Source organism: Marmota marmota, unplaced genomic scaffold (genome assembly GCF_001458135.2).
Source record: "Marmota marmota marmota unplaced genomic scaffold, marMar, whole genome shotgun sequence".
Lineage (NCBI taxonomy): Eukaryota > Metazoa > Chordata > Mammalia > Rodentia > Sciuridae > Marmota > Marmota marmota.
The window spans coordinates 26,194,690-26,211,469 of NW_026000249.1; the positions used below are offsets into that span (position 1 = coordinate 26,194,690).

Consider the following 16,780-nt stretch of genomic DNA (forward strand, 5'->3'; position numbering starts at 1 on the left):
TATATATATATATATATATATATATATATATAATTTGGAATTTGATTTCAGTCCCCGTTCCCTGCCCTTTTCCTCCCTTTTCTCTTCCCTGTTCTCCTCCCTTACTCTACTGATCTTCCTTTTGCTCATTTATTTATTATTTTTTGATTGGTTGTTTCTACTTATACATAAAGGCAAAATTCCCTATGGTATATTTATATATGTGCTTAACATGATTTTTAAATTTTTTTAGTTGTAGATGGACACAATACATTTATTTTATTAATTTTTTAAAATGTGGTGCTGGGGATTGAACCCAGTGCCTCACATATGCTAGGCAAGTGCTTTACCACTGAGCTACAACCCCAGCCCCACAGAACATGATTTTGTTAAATTTGTTCCATATTTCCTCCCTTTCTCATCCCTCTTTCCTCCCTTTCCATCTCCTTGTTCTAGTCCACTGATCTTCCCTATATCTTTATAATATCTGATCCCCACTCCTTCTTTCCTTTATTTTGGAGAGCCCTCTTTTAAAATAAGTTGAAATTGGTCTTGTTACTATTCTTCTCAATGTTCTTCTGATTTTTAGTATCTTTATGAACTCATGGATTTTAGTATATTTGAAGGTTTCACTTCATTCCATTTATTATCATTATTGATGCTCAGATGTGGCCAGTGTAATATGTGTTCAGGTTAGGTTATTTTGACCGAGCCCCATTTGTCTTTGATAATTCCCTTGCTTTTTTGTATAAAAGGATGTTCCCAGGCTCATCTTGTACATTTCTTTACCAAGGCCAAGAATTAGCCATTGCTCTAAGAAGCCTTAGTTCAGTTTCATTTATTTTCAAAATGATATTTCAAAATGATATTTGAGAGAAATTTCCTTTTTGAATGATGTTTTTCTGATCATTACAATAGTACTTCTTTTGATAGAAAATACTAAAAGAGATGAAAAAAATCTTATAAGCCACTGATACCACTGTTATCTAGAAATAGTCAATGTTAGCATTTTATCTCACGAACCATCTTTTCATTTAAAGTCCCATACCATGCCTCTCCTTTTTCTAAACAGCAGGGAAATAGGCCACATATTAAACATTTAGGCAAAATAAATTGAATAACTTATTTTGAAAAATCTTGATATCTGCTATTCAACATCCAGAACAAACTGGTATGTGTGAAAAATGTGGATAATGTGGGTTTTTGCAAAAGCTGTTTTGGTACCATTGTTGGCAATACCTAAAATCATCTCCAAAGTTGCAGGAATCTGCTAGAAGGCAAGCAGAACTCCATATTTTCAATGAAAATGAAAATATACCAAAATGGAGTCTTTATGGAGCCAGAGAGTATTTTTAACTTGTCAACCTTTCATTTGTAGCACATATAATAAAGTTCTTAAAATGTTTAAAGCTGGGATTTTAAATTACTGGAGAGCTATATAAAGCTTAGGTTACTATTAATGTGCCTGTAGTCCAGCTCTAGTTATAGGGTTGTCATTGTTTCCGATGACAAGGTTTGTTTTTATTTTTTCAAGATCTTTAGTAGCCTGGAAGAATAGGAATGGGGTCTCTCCATGTTCACAGCAATTTCAAGCATAAAGTAGAAACCAGTGTCATGGACAAGATCATATGAACTAATTTTCTAAATATCTTTGTTCCCCCAAGTGTTTCCAATGTGAAAACAACCTGGGAACTGCTTTCCCTTGCCCCACCCCCATATCACTGGGTTCTGCTTCACTTGCATCTTCCCTGGTTGAAAGAGGACCAGGTGGCATTTATTACCAAGTTTTGTTCCTTTTGTCTACAGTTGCTTTAATGTCCAAAGGGCTTTTTGTGTCTACAGCAATATTCCTATAATCCCAGCAATGCAGAAGGCTGAGGCAGGAGGATCACAAGTTCCAGGCCAGTCTGGGCAATTTAGTGAGACCCAGTCTCAAAATATAAAATAAAAAGAGCTGAGGATATACCTCAGGGGTAGAGCCCCGCTGGGTTCAATCCCTAGTATCACACAAACACACAAAAAAATTAAAATCTCTCCAAGATACTCATGTACTCCAAGATTAAAGTTAACCACGTTACCTGATTTGAAAACTATACAGTGGATCTTTTATTCGCCTCTCTCATGTGCTAATATATAATATGCTTAGATAGTTAAGAGCAGTGGTTTACAAATCTTGCTCTCCACTGATGCCTTACTATGGAGAAGCTCCCATCAGTATTGAAATAAGAAAAAATTTAAGAATAACAAAGTACATATATGAAGACATGAATGGGTGTGAATATACTTTGTACACAACTAGAGATATGAAAAATTGTGCTCCATATGTGCAATAAGAATTTTAATGCATTCTGCTATCATATATAAATAAAAAAATTAAATTAAAAAAAGAATAATATGGGAGTGGTTGGGGTTGTGGCTCAGTAGTAGAGTGCTTGCCTAGTATGTGTGGGGCACTGGTTCAATCCCCAGCACCACATAAAAATAAATAAAATAAAGGTCCATTGACAACTAAAAACATTTTTTTAAAAAAAGAATAATATAGGAAATTTCATAAAGTTCAATTGATTCATTTCAAGGATTATTCTTTATAATTCTGTCTTTTCCCTTTTTTTGTGTTCAAATGTTCTTTTCTTTATTAACTGAGGGTAATAATATATTATACCTCTTTTTTCACACAATTACTTTTATTTTTGTGGCAAGTACATATTAAATATACTCTTTAAGCAAATTTCCAGTACACAACATACAATGTGGTGTTAACTATAGTTTTCATGCTGTACAGTTGAATTCTATACTTTTATCCTATATAACTGCAACTTTGTATCCTTTGGCTCACATCTACCCCTTTCTCCTGCCTCTCTGGATCCTTGTAACCATCTTTTGTTTAACTCATTTGCTTCTTTGCAGGGGTGAGCAGGATACTAGGGATTGAACTCAGGGACGCTCAACCACTGAGTCACAACCCCAGTCCTATTTTGTATTTTATTTAGAGACAGGGTCTCACTGAGTTGCTTAGCACCTTGCTTTTGCTGTGGCTGGCTTTGAACTCATGATCCTCCTGCCTCAGCCTCCAGTGCCGCTGGGATTACAGGCATGTGCTACCAAGCCTGGTTCATTTGCTTTTTAAAGATTCCATGCATAAGTGCATAAGTGAGATAATATAATCTTTTCATTTGCTTTAGCATAATATCCTTTAGGTTCATCTATTCAATCACAAAAGGCATGGTCTTCTCTTCTTTTTTTTTTTTTTTTGGTGGTGCAGAGGATTGAATTTAGGACCTCATGCATGCTAGGCAAGCACTATACCACTGAGCTACATTACCTGCCACTAATGGTCTTTCTTGTAAGGTTGGACAATATTGCACAATTTCTTTATTCATTCATTTGTTGAGGGACAATTAGATTATTATATGCTTGTTCCTTGTGCCCTTATTTTGTCAAACAGAGAGTTGAGACTCTTATGTTGATCTCCACGTGGTTTTTGGAAATTTTGATGATTTGTGAAATCTGAAAATCTAGGAATTATGGGTATGAGAAATCTGAAAGTTTGATGAAAAATGAAAAATTTGAGGAAATGTTGTAATAGGAATGTGATTTTCAGTCTTTGATCCTCTAATCCCTGGGGTAAGGAGTCTCTTGGGGATCCCTGAATTTTCTAACCACCGAGTTCATTGTTGACTTGACAGTTCAGGTCCACTAAGTAGCAGAATTGAAGATGGAATTAGAAGAGATTTACTATAGGAAACACCTGTGAGGGATAAAGAAGGGAGGGAGCAGGAGGGGATTCTGGGAGAGATGTATTAATGCTGAGATGCAGGTCTAACCTGTGTGGAAGAAAGGATGTAAGGTGGGATGGGTAGGAAGAGCCCCAGAGAGCAGCACACTTCTGGGAAACATCTTGGCCAGGCCAATGGGGAATCCCAGAACAAAGACTGCCCATCAGAAAGGTCTCATGTCAGGCAGGCATGGCCCAGCTTTAGTCCCAAACTGTTCTCACTTCATGACTGAGCACTGATACAGCAGATCCTGAAGGTGCAGCAGCTAGAGGTGGTAAGTCAAGAATTTCCCTCATAGAAAGGGTTTTCCTCGTAGAGCAATCTGTGTGGGCATTTCCATGGTTGTTACATTGGTACTTTCAGTTTTACAGAGAGAATGTATATTTCTCTCTTGGATAGTGTAAGAGAAAATTAGCCACACACCAGGTCATTAATGTTTCTCTGTATATCTTGCTTTTGGTCTTGTCCCTTTAAATTTAACTAATAGCCACTTATTGATTATAATTTATCATTATGTCTGCTGGGTCCACAGTTGATTTCTTATTTGCATAAAAAGTGTAAAATCGCTGGTGACTGTGGAAGATATGGCTGGAACAACATCTGTCTTCTGTAAGAACTATGTTTCATATTAGCTTTGAAATCTTTCATGTTGCTAGGTAGTTATATAATTTAGTAAAAATTTTAATTTATTAACATTTCTTATTATTGTTTAGGACCTTGTATTAAAGAAGGAGTTTTTAAGCATAATTATTGTAGTGTGTCTTTTCTTGGTTTGCCACAGTGTGTTATCTAGCATGACAGATGCAGTGTTGGCTCGAGTGTACAAACAATCAGATCTGGACATCCTGGCTAGAGAAGCATCTATCCCAATTGTCAATGGACTCTCTGATTTGTATCATCCTATCCAGATCCTGGCTGATTACCTCACACTCCAGGTTGGTATATTTCTTTGCCTTAAAAAACAACAAAATCAACAACTAATTCCAGACTAGCACCAAGTGGAACCATTTACTTAAGTTATAGTGTTTCATTTCATATAACATCTTGACAAAGAATTGTAGCATATGTGTGCATACTACAAATCTCGGGGGGAAAGGGCATTGTGAAAAACAGACTATAAGATTCTTCCACTCTCAACCCTGTTCCCAACCCCGGTTCCCAAATTCGATTCTTTCAATTGCTTTGCTGTTTGGGTGCCATATTTAACACAATGGATGAATAGGGAATGCTGGAACATTCTGAGTGGACTAGTCTTGTGTGATCCTACACACATTGAACTACATGGCTTGGGTTTGGAGGCCAGGGGAGTTTGCTTAGAATATTCAAAATGGTAAAAAAAACAAAACACACACATTGAAGAAGGGAGCAACTTTCTATCATTTTAAGTTCAAAATGAAGCTGTTCAGAGATGAGAATAAGATCCATGGAGAGAAGAAACAATGATTTCAGATGCCAAGGTTCTGTCTGCAGGTGTGACTTTGCATAGATACCAAGATTATTAGTAAAATAAATTCAATGGGGTGAAATGAGCTGTTCTGTTCCTCATAGTGTCCCCTGCAGGGTCTTGTGCAATGCTTTTATATAGGAGATTGTAAAGTAGGATTTCAATGAATTGGAAGCTGCTTATCAAGAACATGAGATCTAAGTCAAATGAACTTGGATTTAAATCCTAGCTTAGGGGGGCTGGGGTTGTAGCTCAGTGGTAGAGCATTCACTTAGCATGTGTGGAGCCCTGGGTTCAATCCTCAGCACCACATAAAAATGAATAAGTAAAATAAAGGTATTGTGTCCAACTACAACTAAAAAATAAATATTAAAAAATAAATAAATCCTAGCTTAGCTTAGTTCCGTCATCTCAAAACTGGTTAGCCTCCTTTTTTATTTATTTTTTTTTAATTTTTTCTTTCCAGATATACACAGCAGTAGAGTGTACTTTGACATGTTACACATACATGGAGTATAACTTCTCATTCTTATGCTGGTCGTGTATTTATTTATGAACATAGGAAAGTTATGTTTGATACATTCTACTGTCTTTCCTATTCCCATCCCCCCCCTTCCCTTCATTCCCCTTTGTCTAATCCAAGGAACTTCTATTCTTCCCTTCCCACCCTCTTATTGTGTGTTTGCATCCGCATATCAGAGAGAACATTTGGCCTTTGCTTTTTTTGGGATTGGGTGTGCCTCTTTTTAAAATCTGATCTTTATAAATACATAAATATTGATAAATACATGAAACCTGTAGACACTTCAAGAAAACTAAAGCAAGTGCCATGTGCCCATTATGCAGTTTTCTAAAAAATTTTTTTTTTGTACTGGGGATTGAGTCTAGGGATGCTTTCCCCCTGAGCCACATCACAGCCCTTTTTTAAATTTTATCAAGAGACATGATCTCACTGAGTTGCTCAGGGCCTCGCTAACTTGCTGAGGCTGGCTTTGAACTTGCCATCCTCCTGTCTCAGCATCCCAAGCTGCTGGGATTCCAGGCATGTGCCACTGTGCCCAGCAGTTTTCTGAAATCTTAATGTGATGAAGCAAATACTTTATAATTATTTATTGTTTTGAAAAAAAAAAAACATTACAGGTATATTTGAAGCCCATGGTGTAACTGCCTGATCCTGTATACTCCCACTCTACTAAATTATTATTTTAATGTTTGCATTTATAATTCCCAGGTATGTGTCACACACATCTATACCTATAAACAACAACAGTATTGTTAGGCACGTTTTTTAACTTTACATAAATCTGAACATACTCAGAACACCACACTGGTGTTATGGGTGCATTGGATTTCCCCTTTCTTATATCCAACAGTGAAGGCTCTGTAAAAGCAATAATTTTTGTCTCCTTTGTCCTTTGTTATACCTCCAGGGACAAGGACAATGTCTGGACACTGTGGTGCGCATTTCTTGATCGACTACGACTGAGATTCAGATTTGGAATGTGTGAAAATCTGAGTCTCTGTACAAGGTCATCTGATGTCTTGGTTTAAGATATTAGGATTTTTTTACTATTGTTTTGTGATTGTTCATTCATATTATTAAATCATTCTATACAATGCAAAAGTTTAGTAGTTTATTCATTCCAAAAAGCATTAAAATTGAGGTGAAAAATGCTTCCTTTATTTTTACCTAATAATTGTTGCACAAAAGTGGATTTTCTCCCAGACTGAAACTCCTTCATCCCTTACATTTTAGGAACACTATGGCTCTCTCAAAGGTCTTACCCTCAGCTGGATAGGCGATGGCAACAACATCTTGCACTCCATCATGATGAGTGCCGCGAAATTCGGGATGCACCTTCAGGCGGCCACTCCAAAGGTAGGGAAATTTTCTACCTTGAAATGAACTCCCACTTAAATCATATGCAATTACCTAGTGAAAATAAAGCTCTCTTCCATTCAAGGGCAGCATAGGTGAGGCCACAAAACTTAGGTTATGTTACCAGCCCTACTATTAAATAGCTATCCGGCCTCTTAAGAGCCCCATTTCCTATCTCTACAATAAGAGCTAGTCTTGGCTGGTGCCTTTCATTCTGTGAGTCTGTGTTAAAAGCATGTCTGAATTATCCCTTTGAATGCCCTGATACCGGCCATTATGATGACTGGCATCCTTGTGCATTACCATCACGCAGGCTGCAGAAAGCAGCAAAATCAAGCCAGTGTAGAATTCTCAACATATAGGAATGATGCTGTCATTTTTCTAATATTGCAATTTGGTAGAAAAATTTCAATCCAATATGAAGGTCACAGTGATGGCATCTACACCAGCTTAGTGTTTCAAACCTCAACTCCAGGGGTCCTTTGGCTTTTTAAATCTGAGTCTTTTGTGGCTGTGAAGATGATCCCTGCATACTTTCTACCATGCTGCTAATCTCCCACAGATTGTATGGAAAGCCTGACATCTTTCATAGGCCCAGGTTAACCCTCTTGATTCACAAGAAAATGGTAATAGTTGTTGCCTTTAAAGAGAAGAACTGGGAGGTTCAAGGATAGAGGCAGGAGGGAGATGTTATTTTCACCATTTATCCTTTTATATAGTTTGAATTTCTTCACATGAAATTATTTGATCTATATAATAGTATGCATGAATAAATTAATATACAAATTTGCAAATCCCTCTAGAAGAAGCCCCATTTTAAGATACTCCAGCCCCATACAAAATAAATAGGCCTTTTTAGAGGGTAAAATTAATCCTACAAGAGACTCAAACACAAACCAGCTTTGAATGATGCTAAGAACCTTTTAAACACCCTATCTTTACAGATTCTCTTCTCTATTATGTTTTTCATTAGCTACAAATATCCTATCAGGAGTCCTTTGAAAAGAAAATTCCCCCAAATAAAAATGGGATCCCAAACAAAGTCTTCACTTGTGATAAAAGATAGAATTGACTCTCTCATTAAGACATGATGCCTGTAAGTTCAGCGACTTGAGACCCTAGGGCAGGGGGATCCCAAATTTGAGGCCAGCCTTAGCAACTTAGCGAGGCACTCAGCAATTTAACAAGATCCTGACTCAAAATAAAAGAATAAAAAGGGTTGGAGATGTGGTTCAGTAGTCAAGCTCTCCTGGGTTCAATCCCCAGTAGAAAGAGAGAGAGGTGGGGAGGGGATTGTTTACAATTATTGTGCACTAGTGCATCTCTGACCAAGCATATGTGTTCTATTATATGCATAGTTACCACAGTGGTTAACCTGGAGAAGCTAAGGCATCCTGAGGTGAATATGTGGAGTTTCAAAATCCCTTTCTGTTTCTGTTTCTTGAGTTTGTGATGTGTATTTGCCAACCACAGGGAACATAAATTACACAATGTGGATTAATGGCTGAATTTCTCCAACAGGAAATATCCAAATCCTTGAGTCTCTCAAGTACTTTTTACCCCCTTCCTGATCCCCACCAGTATTTTAGACCAGGTTCCTCACAAGAAGACATCAAGTGGGAATTTGTGCACAAGTGATTTACTTCTAAGGGAGACCTATACAGGGAAAACAGGGAAAGGGAAGAATTCAAACAAGGGTGCCATTTATGGTGGCCAGACTTTCTGAAATTGAGGAACTTCTATAAGAGAGGAGCTTTCACTGCTAAAATTGGAAGAATCTTGGGTAGACCAGATGATTTGGTTCTCCTAGTGTCATGTCAGGACCAGTCTCATGGAAAGTAGCTTCAGCTTGATCCCACAGATGAGCTCTGGAGGATAAGTTATTCCTCAGAATAGTCTCAATCAGGGGTGAGGATAGTGGGCTCTTATCCTTTCTGAACCTGTTGTTGATCAAGGGCAGCCGAAAAGGTGGAATGGTAAATCCCCTGTCACTTTTGTAGGAAAGCAGCCTGGTAGCTGGAAGGTTGTCTTCTGAAGAAGAACTGAAAGTACTAGGTGTTAAAACCCCACTGAAATTGGAGGAAGAAGCAAAAGTCATAAAAGCAGATCCTCTGAGGGCACCTGTGTAGGGCCCCAGCATCATCTGTTGCATCTTGCCAAAGCAAAATGAAACAATACTAAGTACTTTTCCCTCGTGTTCTTGCTGAACCAGTTTGGGTCAATGCATCTTGCTATCTTAGTTTCCAAGGGTGGCCATAAAAAATTATCACAAACTGGGTGGCTTAAAACAACATAAATGCATTTTCTCACAGTTCTGGAGGCAAGATGCCTGAAATCAATGTGCTGGCAAGGCCACATTATGTCTGTTACTTAGCTCAGGGCTACATCACTCCAATCTCTGCCTCTGTCATTTTCCCTCTGTGTCAATGTGTATCTCTCTGTAAAAATGCCCCTATTCTTATAAGGATACAAGTCATTAAATTTAGGCCGACCCTAATCTAGTAAGCTGTCATCTTAACTAGCTATATCTGCAAAGTTCTTATTCCCAAATAAGGTCACATTCTGGGATTATGAGTGGGCATGTCTTTTTTCTTTTGGGCAATACTGGGGATGGAACCCAGAGCTTCCCATATACTAACCAAGTATTCTACTGAGCTATACACACAGCCCTAGATATACATTTTTTGAGGACAGTATTCAATCCATGTACCTGCCATTAGAAGAAATGGCATACATATGCAATAGCAGGTACTAGAAGCCCTCCTATTATGGTAAATTTTTGTGACTCAGAGATATTACCCCTATAATAGATAATTCTCTTCTTTTATTCAGCATGAACTGAAATAAAGGGTCAGATATGACATGTGCTCACAGTGGGTTTTCTTCACTTATGAGATGAGCACACTCTCACAACAAATCTAGTTTGAAGAAAGGCTCTGAATTAACGCTATCTATTATTGCATTTGGTTTCTAAGGATGAAACACACATTAACAATAATTGTTTCCTGCTATAAGGTGCTTTTAGGAGGCCTTATTCTGTTGAAAAAATATATGGTTTAAACATTTTATTGCATGTCAAAGATGTTTTATTAACATGAAAGGAAAAAAATCCAATATTACAGAGTAATTTCAGTATTGTTCTTATGCAGGAACTCATTTAAATGATAAAGAGTACTAAAACCCAGTTAAATCTTGGTGGGAGTAAGAGTTTTAAAAAAATCTTCTGGAAAGTCTGATAATGCAGAAGTCAGTCCATCAATTTGTAATTCTTTAGTTGTTAGTAGATCTGTTTCCTTTAAAGATAAAGCTAGGAGATTTATTGTAAATTTAAGAAACACTAAAAAGTTTCCACGGCTATAACTAATCCATTTCTCCATTTTTCAACCAACAATAACTTACATGTTCAAGAAAAAATTTTGTCCGTGATTGTACGATTACTCCATAAACTATCAATGGTAATGATTTTAACATTGTTCTAAGTGAATATTTAGACTGAAGTGGATTTGTTAATCACTCTCATCATCTGGTTTTAAGATTTATGTAAAGGCCAATGAATGATTTAGTATTGAAAGCTGAGATGTGAGTAAAGAATTTCTCTCTGTATTCTAAGTCATGGTCCAGTGCCTGCAAGGTTGGGTGATTTTCTAATTTCCAAACCTCTTTCGGTTCTCTAAGTACTTATTGATTCCTTCTCTAAGAATGATTATACTGAGTATAAAACCTGCTCTCCAAAGGGAAGGCTAAATTTTCAGGGCAGGAGGTACCTGGGGTAATATCCAAGACTCTTCATTTATGTTTACCAGTATGACTGTTCACAGCATTAGTTATTAAATTAGCAAGGCTTTATTAATCACTTTCCCCAAGCTCATATAAACAGTGGCCCAGAATCCATGGCCATTAGATAATGGCAAAACGTCTTAAAAATATCTGTAACCACTATCATCAACATTGGAGTAGTTCTTAAAGAAGTTTGTAATTTGAGAGGAACTATAGTAGACAATCACATCAATCACATGTAAGTAAATACGGTTACAAATGAATAAACCAGGACACGCCTGTCACGTTTCCATGTACCAGAAAGCAGAATCTGAGAGTTCAGTGTGCAGGATGTGCAAGATGTTTATCACAGTGTGCCCTTGAGATCAACAACTGTGGAAAGGTAGAAAAGGAAGTAAAAGTGGACAGAGGTAGAGGCTGATCTGCAAAGCAGGCCTAACAACAGTCTTGGCCAACTAGGGAGTATTCTGAATCTGAGATGGCCATTTGGAGCTTTCCAGAGCTGGGCAGAGAGGATCAGGTTTTCATACCCTCCTGTTAATCACTCATTGAATATGGGGCCCTGGAAAAATGCATGACCTGGGGTGACGTAGTTTTCTGCAGCTCAGTCAGTACCCAAAGGGAGCCGACAGCTAAAGGCAGTCTTCTGGCAGCACCCCAGCAGCTAGAAGGAATAATTCTTTATGCATAATTATTCACGAAGGGAAGGGGGCTGAGAGACCACAATACTCCACTGAAAAAAAAACTTAAAAGTCAACTTATGAGAAATGCTCGGAAACCAGGAAGATGAGAAGAGTGGACGAAGGTGAACATAATCATGGTATTTGAACTGACTAATTTTCCATATGGGAGGTCCAGAGGAAAGACTGAGCTGGGGTTTTGAGGAGTTGGCCTCTTCTGATGAAGATTCCCAGGAGGGGACAAAGGGGATAGTGTTCAAAGGTGAAAGGCTGTGGTTAGGTTGAGGCTCAGACCCAGAGAAACAGATTCAGGATGCTGGCCAGTGAAGGAAGATGCAAGGCACATTTGAGACAGTAGACATGCTTTATTCAGAGGCAGCAGCAGCCTCCATTCCCCCAACCCACTCCAGGCTTTCTAGAAGCCTTTTTTTTTTTTATATGTAGGTCCAACGAAGAAGGCACAGTACCAAAAGGTTACATAAGTGAATGCATGCTTATAAGGAGATATTTATGACCTTGAGTACATATGCTGAATCAGGGTGATTATGACCTTGACTACATACTAAAACATAACTGGCTGCAAGTCCCAGTGAGGGAGCCTAACTAAGCCATCTTGGGCCTGTCCTACAGCTGTGATGGCAGAAAAGAACAGAATGTGTCTAGGGATGACAAGAAGATTGGCTTTCCTATAGCAAGATATTGAGACGAATTAGAAGAGAGAGAAGCAGGGATGTAAGTGGGAGATCTTGATACTCTTAATCAGTTTTGACTTAAGAAACAAGTAGTAAACATGGAGGACTTCAGAGAAAACAATTCTTACTATTGTGTACAGAATAGATTGGAGGATGAGGAAAGGCTACCTGTTGAAGTCTGGAATAGCTTGGGTAGATTTAGTTTCCCCAAAATGTCCCCAAACTTGGACTAGGGTGAGCAAGGAAGACACCTCAAATGCAAAATTTGTGCTTGTACTCTAAGAACAAGTGCTTTCTAGAATTTTGCACCTTACGCACCTTGCCTGCCTCACCATACCAATCAAAAAATAATATTAGTTAAAAAAAACAGTGTACTTGTTGTGTGAAGACCATTTTAAGGCAAGTACCCTGCAAAAGAATAAGGTTTTTTTGGGGGGGAAGTCTGGTAGTATTTAGCTGGGTGGTCAGTGAGGGTTTTCTGAGCAGGGTTCATTAAAACTGAGATCTGAAAGCATTATCCACATGGGATGGGTGGGGAAAAGCATTGCAGACAAAAAAGAACCGCATGTAGAAATGTTCAAATAAAAATGCATGAAGTTGTACAATTATGTATATAATCCTCTTAAGCTCTTAAGGGAACAAGATGAAGGTCTGCCAAGAGCTAGAAAGCATACTCCATGTTTATCTTTATGACTAAAAAGAGGTCAAAGATCATCAAAGAAAGGTGAGCCAATTAGTTGCCTTTTTAAATTTCAAAAGGCACTATGAAAGTTTGAAATTCTAGATATAAAAATCAATTCTACTGAATGTGGTTGGGCGATATCTTTAAAAATGGAAGGAGAGAGGGCCTACTCTCAAAAATAAAATAGTCCATGCATTAAAAAAATGTATAAGACAATTACTTAAGGGATGAGAGTGTAGCTCAGTGGTAGAGCACTTGTCTAGCATGCACCAAGCCCTGGGCATCCATCCATCCCCAGCACTGAATAAAACAAAAACAAAAATTTAAAAAAAAAACAATTACCTAAATAACAGTTAAATTCTTCCTCCTGCAGGGTTATGAGCCGGATCCTAGTATAACCCAGTTGGCAGAGCAGTATGCCAAGGAGGTATGCTCCTTATTTGTAAAGCTATGATTGCCTCACTCTGTCTCATGAAGTTGTTTAACCAGCATGCTTATGTATGCTAGAATGGTACCAAGCTGTCACTGACGAATGATCCATTGGAAGCGGCACATGGAGGCAATGTATTAATTACAGACACTTGGATAAGCATGGGACAAGAGGAGGAGAAGAAAAAGCGGCTCCAGGCTTTCCAAGGCTACCAGGTTACAATGAAGGTACAAGTTGATGCCTCTCTGAAGGTTCATTAATTCCATTCATAAAGGTCACAATCATCTAATCACTCATTCATTTTAGGAAGAGCAAACTATCCTTTCATACTCCATAAAGAACTCATGTATCCCCCAGGGATTTCTCTCATCCCAGTGATTACCTGTGTCCTTTGGGAAAGACACTTTTTTTTGCTGGACAAAGAAATTTGAAACCCAGGCAGCAGAGAGAAGCATGCTGTTCCCTGTTACAGGAACAGAGATATCATAATATCATACATCCATGTATGTTTAGAGATATTAGGTTACTTCTGATGCATGCAATTTCTTCTGATTTCTCTTGTAAGAAAAGCCCCATAATCATGCTCATTCTTGCTTCTATTTTCTAAGGACCCTACATTCAGTTTAGTTTTGCCAAATCCTTCAGGGCATTCCCAGCAAACTCATTCAATTTGATACCTTCTGGTAAGACCTGAAGCAGTGTAATTTTGATCAGGCATTAGAATCACCTGGAGGAAATGTTCATGCATTGCTATCTGAGCCCCTCCTCCAAGGGTTCTGATTCAGTGGGTCATGGGTGAGACCTGAGAATTTGCATTTCTACCTAGTTCCCAGGTGATGTAATACTATTGGTCCAGGGCCACACTTTGAGAATTGCTGTCTGGGCTGGTCACAGTAGTGCATGCCTGTAATCCTGGTGACTGGGGAGGCTGGATCACAAGTTCCAAGCCAACTGGGGCAAAAAATAAAAATAAAAATAAAAGGGTTAGGGCTATAGCATGATGGCAGAGTGCCCTAGGTTTAGTCCCTAGTGGTCCCACCCCAGATACCCTAAAAGTCAGGTGCACATGGAGATTTTGTCAGCAGATCTACTTTGTTGAAGAAAGTGATTAAGCAAGTACAAAAAATATTTTAGCCTGACTTGCTGGCGCATGCATGTAATCCCAGTTGCTCAGGAGGCTGAGGCAGGAGGATCGCAAGTTCAAAGCCAGCGTCAGCAACTCAGTGAGATCCTGTTTCTAAATAAAATGTCAAAAAGGATTGAGGAGGGGCTGGGGATGTGGCTCAAGTGGTAGCGCGCTTGCCTGGCATGCGTGCAGCCCGGGTTCAAGCCTCAGCACCACATACAAACAAAGATGTTGTGTCCACTGAAAACTAAATAATAAAAAATATTTTTTAAAAAAAGGATTGAGGATATAGCCCAGTGGTTAAGGCCCCAGGTACCAAAAAATATATATTTTATTGGTAAGGTATATATATACAAGTTTCTTATTATTTCATGTCAAACAGAGTGAAAGTTTGAAAAACAGAAAGTGAAAATATATTTTCCCTACCTTCTTAACAAGTCACTGTTCCTATAGGTATCCTAACAATTCCATGTGTTTCTTTGCAGACCTTTTCTGTGCATTTATATATGTATGCCTACACACACACCCAATCACATTATGACTTTTCATAAGTATTATTTTAAACCTATTATTCTGACTTACTTTTTCCACCTAACAAATATATTCATTGAAATATCTCCATTCTTTTTAATAGCTGCATAGAATTCTGAAGTAAGAATGAAACATAACTTGCCTATAATATTTCCTATTGATAAATTAAGCTATTTCCAAATATCCCAGTTGCAAACAATGCTAATGTACACAATTTACAGATTTATTTGTACAAATGTTACTGGAAAATAAATCCCTAAAAAATTTTCAAAATATGGGAGATGCTGTTAAATTGCCCATCTAAAAAGGATGAGCAATTTATTTTCCACAGATGCATATGATACTTTCTTTCTCCACATGTTTTCCATTCTTAGTTATTTACACTTTCAACTTTTGTAAATATGAAAGGAAAAGGTAACTCATGCTTTTTAGAATTAGAATTTGCTGGGTTCAATCCTCAGCACCACATAAAAATAAATTAATTAAAGATAAAAAAAAAGAATTAGAATTTGCATGATTGCTAATGAAGTTAAGCATCTTTTCATGTTTATTGGCCATTTTCACTTCTTTTCTATGAATTGCTATCATATCTTTTGCTTGTTTTCTAATTTTTGCCTTTTAATCATTGATTATAGGGGCTTTTATATGTTATAGTGAATCCCTTATCATATATGTTGCACATATTTTCATGGAGATATTTTAAATTATCCATGGTTTCCCACATAATTACCTTGACTACTCTTAGGTGTTCTTCTGGTGTCAGGGATGTAGGTGTGAAGAATGGTTATTCACTAATGTATGACTAATATAAATGCTACTCCTTTTCCTTGTCATTTTTCTAGTATTTTAGAAATTAAGAATGTTCTGAACTTAAAGCTAGGGTGGAGGTAGAGAAAAATTTTAGTACAAAAGTAATGCTTTTAATGTAAGAAAGTATGAGGATATATAATTTTGAATCTGTTAAGTGTACTATGGAAATAGAATGGAAAATGTAACTTTCAAAAATTAACTGTTAGAAGCCTGGCATGGTGGCACATGCCTGTCATCCCAGTGGCTTGGGAGGCTGAGACAGGAGGATTATGAGTTCAAAGCCAGCCTCAGCAAAAGTGAGGTGCTAAGCAACTCAGTGAGACCCTGTTTCTAAATAAAACACACACAAAAAAAATAGGGCTGGAAGAGTGGCTTAGTGGTTCAGTCGCCCCTGAGTTCAATCCCCAGTACCCCCCATCAAAGCAAAGAACTGTTAGAGAAAATTGTGACTGCTAGTACATTTACATTAAGAATGAACTATCCTTAGAACTGTAATAAATAAATAATGTTGGTTTTAAGTAAAAAAAAAAAAAGAACACATTTGTTATTACTGTAATTACCTGTTATCTGATATTACTACCAGTATTTTCTTAACGAATAATGTAGTGGTGGTTAATATGAATATTGTTGACTATAATATTTTTGTTATTTCTTATAAGTAAATAAAGTATTACATAATTTTAAAAAAAAGAATGAACTATATAGTGTACAGTGTTCATAAACCTGTTTAATTCACTCTTACTTTGGGGCTTTTTTTCCCAAAAAAATTCCATAGTTAGGCACAATGTATGCTTCAAGTGCTAAAATAATTCTTTGAAAATAAGCTTAAAATCAAATATTCAAAGCAACTTCTTAAATATATTGAGATAAAATTGGTGACTTTTGCTATCAGCCACATATTATACTAGTAGAGTTCTTTATTGAAACGTCCACTATCCCACTAGACAGAATACCAGAAAATCAAGCTTAACTTG

The 16,780-nt window shown here is 37.4% G+C and overlaps 1 protein-coding gene across 1 annotated transcript in view; it reads left to right on the forward strand.

The window, feature by feature from the left end:
- Nucleotides 1-16,780, forward strand: part of Otc (ornithine transcarbamylase) — a 59,072-nt gene that overhangs the window by 36,177 nt on the left and 6,115 nt on the right. The window contains exons 5-8 of the mRNA XM_015488108.2: nucleotides 4,537-4,690; nucleotides 6,956-7,078; nucleotides 13,283-13,336; nucleotides 13,417-13,566. Of these exons, the coding sequence (XP_015343594.1) occupies nucleotides 4,537-4,690; nucleotides 6,956-7,078; nucleotides 13,283-13,336; nucleotides 13,417-13,566 (481 nt within the window). The remainder of the gene's footprint in view (nucleotides 1-4,536; nucleotides 4,691-6,955; nucleotides 7,079-13,282; nucleotides 13,337-13,416; nucleotides 13,567-16,780) is intronic.